This window comes from Eurytemora carolleeae, unplaced genomic scaffold (genome assembly GCF_000591075.1).
Source record: "Eurytemora carolleeae unplaced genomic scaffold, Eaff_2.0 scaffold1630, whole genome shotgun sequence".
Lineage (NCBI taxonomy): Eukaryota > Metazoa > Arthropoda > Copepoda > Calanoida > Temoridae > Eurytemora > Eurytemora carolleeae.
The window spans coordinates 50,850-60,166 of NW_019397518.1; the positions used below are offsets into that span (position 1 = coordinate 50,850).

The following is a 9,317-nucleotide window of genomic DNA, read 5'->3' on the forward strand; positions in this document are numbered from 1 at the left end:
TTTTGGCCGGTTTTCCAAAAATATAAAAACGCTTCTTTTTCTTTCACACCCTGTTTATCAGATTTGAAAAAAACGGATCATAATAGTTATCACATATGTGAAAAGACATGTGTCTTGGATTTCTAAATTTATATCAAGAATTGCTATAGCTCCAAAACTTACCATGAAAAAACTGTCTATTTGCAAATTTCAAAATTCATGAATTTACAATTTTAAAAAAAATCAATAAGATTGCATTTCTCCTTTTCATATGAAAAGGTATCCTGGAATTTGGAGCAAAAACGGAGACAGTGACCACAAAGTGTGGTGATTATGCTTGGGCTGACCCATATTTAAAATTCAATATTTTGCAAGTTAGCTTTTTCGTTTTGAATCTGACCGGAGATATTCTATTCAGCATCAAAAATCTAGCAATTATGAATTTGAAGTTTATTTTAAAAAATGTTTACGTTAAAACTTGAAATGGCCAGAAATATCCCCTCTTGCCATTTCTCTTGTAAATAGATGCCTTTTATAAGGGAGAAAGGTGCAACCTAAAATTTACAGAGGCCCACACAATACGGGGGGGGGGGGCGGGCAGAAATAAATTAATGTAAGTATCTAATGCTCTTGGATCTAATTTTACATTTGTAAAATTTAATTTAATAAAAATTTAAGTTTTCTAATTTTCTTCTAACTTTTAATCTTTAAGATGAGTAGACAGAAATTTAGTCAAAGTTAAAATAAAAAATCCCTCGGAAATTATGAAATAAACAGTATTTTGTAATTCTTTTCTCATGGCTTTGGCGCCTAAATACATGAAGATATGTAGATTGGAAGAACAAATTCACCAATAAACATGGGAATGAAGATTGCGAGTTTATAATTTAGAATAGGATTATGAGCTTAATTGACCCTCCATGCAAAGATTGCAATTGTCCAATTCATAACGGAACACTGTTCGTTTTCCGTGTTTAATTCTGATAATTTATTTATGTTTTCGGCTTATTGCAACAAAAATGCGCAGGTCACTTTTCTAGAGAAACCATATTTGAAAATTATCAGTTTTTCAAATTTTAAACATTAATTCTATATTTTGATCCTGAAAGAGAATATAAACAATATTTACAACCAATATGTTCCCTCTAACAACCTATATTCCTGGTAGTAAAAACTACTGTAGATATTTGAATGCTTGTATGAGAACCCGGAAATAATGAAAAATAAGATCAACTGAAGAAACTCAACAACTCAACAACTCAATTTTAAAATCCATTTATCTTTGCAACCTGAAAACCTTTCGTTTTTGAAACGAAGCCTAATTAATCTGGCAGAATTCACAGCTTATAATAACAAAAGTCTACCACATAAGGTTGCAAAAATATAAAACTTAAACATTACTATTAAACACTAGAGAGCTGGAGAACTAGAGAACTAGAGAACTTGAGAACTAGAGAACTAGAGAACTAGAGAACAAGAGAACATGAGAACTTTGAACTAGAGAAATAGATAACTAGAGAACTAGAGATAGAGAGCTAGAGAACCAGAGAACTAGAGAACTAGAGAACCAGAGAACAAGAGAACCAGAGAACTAAAGAACCAGAGAACTAGAGAACCAGAAAACCAGAGAACTAGAGAACTAGAGAACCAGAGAACTAGAGAACTAGAGAACCAGAGAACCAGAGAACTAGAGAACCAGAGAACCAGAGAACCGGAGAACCAGAGAACCAAAGAGCGTTGATTCTAATTTTGAAAACTGTTTAGATAGGTGTGAATTTGGCCATTTGACAAACAAACGATTAAGTTATAATTAGAAAGAGTGGAGTGTAGATTTAGGATCTAATATAATTAAAAATAGCCTGGTACAGGGGTCGCACACTCAATTAAAAGAAAGTTAATATTAAACTAAAAATGAAAAGATTTACAGATAAACGGAAGAAACCTGAGAGGATGTTCTCAGATCTGATAAAGAGACAGATAGATAGATAGATAAACAGACAGACAGATAGATAGATAAATAGACAGAGAAACATATAGACACATAACATATAGATAAACAGCGAGACAGATAGGATATATAAACAGATAGATAAAAAGATAGATAAACTGACATGCAGATAGATATACAGATGGATAGACATATAGCTAGACAGATAGACAGATAGATAAAACATATTCCCAAATGCACACTTCTGGAACATATTCTCAAATGAACACTTCTGGGATCTCGAAAATTATGAATGAATTTTGATTGTCAATTGAAACATTAATCTATCTAATATTATTTAGAATGCAGAAAATAAGTAAAACTAACTTCATTTTGACGAGAATTTTTTTTTTAAATTTTCATGAAAAAAAAATAAAATAAAAAATCCGTACAATCCGTACATTTTGGCCACCCTGAGAATATATAAACAAAAAATGCTCAAAACGATTTACAACCTTAGATACAGCCAAATAAACATAATCCGCTAATAATTAATGAATGTTTATTTCGATGAAGATCACATTGTTTGATTTTTACAGTAAACATGTTTGTAATATTCGCAAAACGGCGCAGACTAGGATGTTCGACAGATACGCCTGGTGGTGAAAACTCAAATTCATGTCAAGCATGTGTTTTCATTCATGTTAAAGAATAAAGCTTACAGGTTCATTGAAAATCCGTCTAAAAAATTGAATTTTTAACCAGTAATTTGCGCTTTGGGAAAGAGTTGGTTTAAAAAAAAATTTCTTTGAGAAAATTGGTTATGATATATTTACTTATAACGGGAATCCGATCAATTACTTACGTTATGGTTTAACACCACTTTACGTCTAATTGAGATTTATGTAACAGACAATACAGTGTTTAAATTGCGATTGGTTTCACCCATTTACGACGTCATCATGTCGTTCACAGATGATGTAATGTTTGGTCCTTTCAGACTCTCGTTGATATCTCTTCGGAATACAGAGAGATTCTGGGTAAACCTGAACAAAAAGAGCCTGGGTTAAAGGGACTGTAAGCGTAATTTCAAGATTGCAATTCACAACGCTACCCTTTAAAGATTTGTCTGATTAAGCATGAATTAGATATCAATGTAATAATTTTGATTATTTTCAATCGTGATTACTCAACAAAAGTGACTTGCGCATTTGTACTACAGGAAAAAAGTAGGAATTTTTAAACCTAGGAAAACTACAATGTCTTCTACATTTTCAATCAGATAAAGGTTCTGTTGTGAATAGGGCATTGCCATTTCATGAGGGTCACTTGAAATCACGCTTACAGTCCCTTATAGTGATTTAGATTTTGTATAACTATTATGTCATTTATTCTTTTCTATTTTGTTAACAACGTTCTTTAATTGGACAGTTTCATTACATGTTGTTAAATGTTTGCAAGGGAAGGAAACTATATCGCTTGATTGGTAAAAACTTAATTTTGAGTGATAAATACCAAACAGGAGGATGCTTGCCTAATAATATCCAATATTTAATTCCCCGTGGAAAACAAGCTTCGAGCATTAGTTCCTTGATTATTATTATTCTGATTTTTGCTATCACATAATCTAAATCAGATATTACTGAAGAAATTAATCATATTTAGTGCTTTGCTTGCAACCCAGGGTTTCTTCACACAGAAATTAGGTTAAAAATATCTTGTATAAGATGAAATGATTTTCCAAGATTATTAATTTAAAACAAATTGGAACTTATTAATTTACAGAATCCATGATTTATCCTGGGACCAGACTTAATGAATATCGAGCTTAACTAGGTAGTTTAACCATTTCTCTTGTGCACTAGTTTAAGCTGAATTGATTTGTTTTGAACTACTTCTATAAGCGGTTCAACCATGTCTAGCTATTCATTATTTCTGACCCCTTATCCCTGTATCAAGATTGATAAGTGGCGGGTTCGAGTGTTGGTTAAGTAATACCATTCTTTAACTTGTGTTGCGACCAATCATATTACTGCTATTCTAGATGATATAGCTAAAGTTCAGAATTTAGATCTCTAGAACTCGCCTAAGATCTAGAACATCAGCTGACATAACATGACACTACCACAGAAAGTGACCACTCGATTAAAGTGCTATTAATAATTCAAATAATTACCATTCACAATTTTTTCTAAAAAACAATATCTTGAATTGAATCGGTTTTTACTGTTTAGGAAAATTATAACAAATTGTCAGGATTTAAATATGCGCCTGTTAAGATTCTCTCGATGCGCCTGATGTACAGAAAATGAAGTCTCCTTATCATAAATAGATAGAATCCGCCTCTGTAATCAGTGACGTCATATGCGGATTCTATCTATCTATCTATGCTTCAGAGACGACATTTTCCGTACATTGGAGCGCATCGAGAATAACAAACCGTATTAAAGAACCTTGATATTACCTGTCCCTGTTCTTGGTGAGCAGGTTCCGTTCTATCCCGTCCATGAGGTTCTCAAACCAACTCATCATAACTCCTCGTTTTTCCAGTATCTGGGTTTGGATTATCTGATCTCGTAGGTTCTAGGGTAAAGGATTTGTCAATATATATAAAGTTGTAATCTCCGTTAGTCTGTTAGTTTGTTAATCCTATTTTAACTGAGTAACCCCTTGACATATTTGGCCTCAAATATTTATTGGGGAACTCGGGAGGACCACGGGAATGTTCTTAGCTTGGGTTTCAGATTCTAAACTGAGTGGGTCGACTTTTATCAGATCATTTGAGCCTTAAACAATAAAACAGGACTGAAGAAACGTAATTTGAAGTGATTGTCTGTTTAAAGAGTGACACGTTCGATTCTAAACTGATAGTTATAAAAAAATTTCTGGAAAAAATTGAATAAAATTGTTAGAATTTTATATTTTTAATTTAAATCTTTAAAATATACAGTATCTTTTACTTTATTGATTGGATAAAGGATTAAAGGGTATTTTTGTGAATCAGACAATGACAGTCCATTAAATTAAAACATGGGAATAGAATGAGACCTATTTCTGGACAATCTGTGAGAAAAAACATTTATACCTGAAAATATTCTTCATTAAGAAGAATAAGACCAAGAAGAGGTCTGGACATAGACCACTGGTTCCTACAGTCCTCAAACATTATTATGTTCAATACCTGAACAATGATATCTAAATATAATATATATATATATATACATATTCCGCAATCATGCTGCTGATGAATATCCAACATGAAACACAGTGTCCAGCAATAATCAATCTTAATAAACAATAGAACATGTTCTCGACTTATTTTAAGAAGATATATATATACAATATACATAGACATCTGGATTCTACAGTCCACGAATGTTTACTAAGTATTAATATATTTGGACTGACAAACAATTTGGGCGTGATCGGTTCAGCCGTTTTGACGTTCAGTTAAAACCGACAACCCGAAAGACAAACAGACCTGAGTCCAAAACTAAAGAACGAAAAGTTTTGACTTAAATTTTAAGTTCATGGTTAAATGCCCCTTCTGACTTAATTTAAACCTGAACTTTAACCGCGAGGTTAAATATTTAACCCTGTGGTTAAATATTTAACTCGCCGAAATCGACGAGTTAAAATTTAAACACATGGTTAAAATCTTGAAATCCCGCAATCCCTATTTGTCTATCATCATTCAGCGGTAAGAGGCATTCAATATGTGACGAGAAATATGTTTTGTTTTTCGTCACGTAACAATTAAAATTTAAAAAACAGCTGATTACCGAATACCGATACTTACGTAATAATTCTTTAAATCCTTTACTCTGATTGGTTCAGATTTTTCCCGGGAAATTCAAATTTAAAATTGAGAAAGTTTAATATTTAAGTAGCTACTCATTATTTTACAGAACTTTTAACCTCGAACTTAAAATTCGCGCATTCTTTAGTTTTAGACTCTGGTGCACTAAACTTTAAATAATATAGAAGAAACATCTAAGTTATTATTTCTGAAAAAAAAAACTATCTTTGTTTTGGACAAACTATTTTTCCAAGATCTTTGCTGAAAATTAGGCAGGCGTTCTTGGAAATTAAATATTTCGCATGAAAAATTCAAAATTATTTTCTGGAAAATATAAAACAAAGATTACTTTTCAAACAATATTGGATCACATTAACATGTTTTATCCCACAGCCATTGTACAATTTTGTAAGGAAAATATAACTATTTTCTGCCTTTTAGAAGTAACAGAAGAAAGAGCTAAAACCCCCCCGCAGTTGGAGAACCCATACTGCCTTTATAGGATTAAATCATTAAATAAAATGTAAAGAGTAGACCACTGCACGGGATGGGATTAATTAAATTGACTTGTCGATGTTACGCAAACGGATTTCTTAGTCTAAAAAGAGATTAGGCAATGTTGATCTCCAGGGTCGAGCTCCAGCCACTTACCCGTGTCAGCTTAAATCATTATGGATCATATAGGATTTGAATTTTTATAGGACTTAGTGTGTATGCCAGATATGAAGGGAGGCCTAGAAATGCTTTGAATGACATTTTAGAACAGTACAGACGTCTGTTTGAGAGTAATTGAAGTGTTTAAAAAATCTTGAAAAATTTGAATAAGAACTTTATGCAGCAGAATCAGACAGGGGGTAAAACCACAATATCTTTCACTAAAAATAATTTAAGAAATTCTTTGTGACATGAGATCTTCAATGAACGATCCCTTAAGGTTACATTGAAAGCCCTTAAAAGTTATATAAAAATTATAAAATATAAAATTATATATAAAAAATTATATTTAATACTCAATAGATTCTGATAAACATTCATTTGAGCATTCAACATTAAAATTTTAGCAGAATTTTTTGTCATAAATTAAATTACACTTGTGTAAATATAAATTCTATAATTTTCCATAAAAGGTTTTGATATTTCAAATCCCCCGGAGGTCGCAACTCTTTTAATGTGGAAATTGTGATTAATGCTTGATCTGGATCGTTTGCTAATCTTCAAATTAATCTAATCTTTAATTAACTGTTATCCTTCATGGTAATTGTTACCAGTTTGAGGTAGAAAGGAGCTTTGATCAGATCAGATCAGTTTTATATCAATCCTGAAATTAAAAGTATCCAAAGTGGATATTGAGATCAAGCGATCGGGGTTATGAGTATAAGATCTGAAGATATGGAAAGGTTCCCTTTTTTTAATAAATCCATAAATTTGAAGTGCCCACACAGCGGAGACTGCTAGAAGAGGATAATTACAACAATAACTACAATAGGTTTTAATGTTACAATGATGTTATCTTTTTTACTTAATTAAACCATGTGCTATGGTGAATAGGGTTAAATGTAATAACAATACAGCATACAGCATAGGAATACAAGAATATTATAAACCACCCGACTAAAAGGCAGTTGCCATTCTCTGTTGCGCGCAATGCTCCGTGAAATTCCAAAACAGAGAGAGGGGGATTAAATTTTGTAGATCCAGAAAATTAATATCTGCGTAGAGACTGGCAGCTGGTGGGGTCTTAAATGTAAGACATGTGGCCGCAGCGCTCGGCCCCCTAGCCTGTCCTAGCCGCAGCACTCGGCCCAGAAAGTGTCTTAACCTAACCTAACCCTAAATAAATACTAATTTAATTATTTTTCTGGATCTACAAAAGATCTATGCAAGAGGCCCTATTGTGGACCCCGATTAAAATATCTGTTAAAATGATGCAACTTTTTTTACAACGTTAATTTCTAAAAATCATTATCATACAATCACCTATTTTAGTAAATAGGGTAAATGTAATAAAACCTTACAATAGTTGCATGCATATGAATACAAGAATGTAATTAACTAACCGATTGAAGAATCTGTTGAAGTATTTCAGGTCGCATATTGATGACTGCTAGCAGAGGGTCATTGTCAGGAAGCTGACCAGCACGGGATTTTTTACCTTTTAAGAAGAGACTTATAATTAACCGACTTTTTAAAGTTATCAAAATCCACGATTCAAACTTGAGATGACTTGACTAAATTAAGAATAAAACAAGGGCTTTTAGCTTGTAAATGTTAAGACTTTTATTCTTTAAAGCTGCTGTTGGCCTTGTAAAAATTAAAATGTTGTACTTGTTTTCCATGTTTAGTTATGGATCGTCTTTATTTTATATATCATAACAGATACAACGGACATCCGACAACCTGATTACCAGGATCAAACGAACAATCTGAGCCCATTTGATTGAATCGATTTTTGATAGGTTGCTACTCTGATGGCTTTTGAAGGCAAATATGTTTGTGACACAAATGTTTGAATGTGAATGTGATTGTGAAACAAAGGTCTGAATGTGAATAAGATTGTGACACAAAGGTCTGAATGTGAATAAGATTGTGAAACAAAGGTCTGAATGTGAATAAGATTGTGACAGAAATGTCTGAATGTGAATAAGATTGTGACACATAGGTCTAAATGTGAATAAGATTGAGACACAAAGGTCTGAATGTGAATAAGATTGTGACACAAAGGACTGAATGTGAATAAGATTGTGACACAAAGGTCCGAATGTGAATAAGATTGTGACACAAAGGACTGAATGTGAATAAGATTGTGACACAAAGGTCTGAATGTGAATAAGATTGAGACACAAAGGTCTGAATGTGAATAAGATTGTGACACAAAGGTCTGAATGTGAAAAGATTGTAACACAAATGTGAATATTATTAAAACGAGTTAATTGAGTAACTGTAGTTATGGTTTAGATTTTAATGTTAACTAACCTTTATGTGAAACCTTCCTGAATAGATATGAGACAATATTGTCCAGAGTAGCACAGCATCCGGTACACACCATAGTATCTACAATACACATATATATTATATATATATAGCACAGCATCCGGTACACACCATAGTATCTACAATACACATATATATTATATATATAGCTCAGCATCCGGTACACACCATAGTATCTACAATACACATATATATTATATAGTTTTTTTATAAATTGAATAAAACTTCTATGATTTTAAAACTGTATTATGTCAAAGTATTCTGACCATGAAAGAAAATAAAGGAAAAAACTACCCACAGAACGAACCACCTGAAGGCACATTACTACATATATATATATATATAAATATATATATATATATGTCTAGTCTGTTTCTTAGTATATATGTCTGATCATAGCGTTGGAACCCCTTTGACCAATTTGTTTCAAAGTTAGATTAGGAAACTCAACATAGCTATGTGAACGTACGTACGTGATTTGGCTTTAAGATTCTAAGTAGATTAAGTTGACCTTTTTAATCATAGGGAAAGTTAAGTTTCCAGCCAAAGCTGGAGTTTCATGCTAGAACCTTATTTTCTAAATGATAGATGACAATTTACATATAATCTTAATGAGGAGAC

At 32.3% G+C, this 9,317-nt stretch overlaps 1 protein-coding gene across 1 annotated transcript; it reads right to left on the reverse strand.

The window, feature by feature from the left end:
• Window positions 1-2,451: 2,451 nt before the first annotated feature.
• On the reverse strand, window positions 2,452-8,756 carry LOC111714702 (exportin-7; the record flags this gene model as incomplete). Its single annotated transcript, XM_023489853.1, is given in 5 exon segments — window positions 2,452-2,952; window positions 4,371-4,489; window positions 4,992-5,087; window positions 7,763-7,857; window positions 8,679-8,756. Coding segments are annotated over 5 exon segments (480 nt in total). The 3' UTR covers window positions 2,452-2,855.
• Window positions 8,757-9,317: the final 561 nt, after the last annotated feature.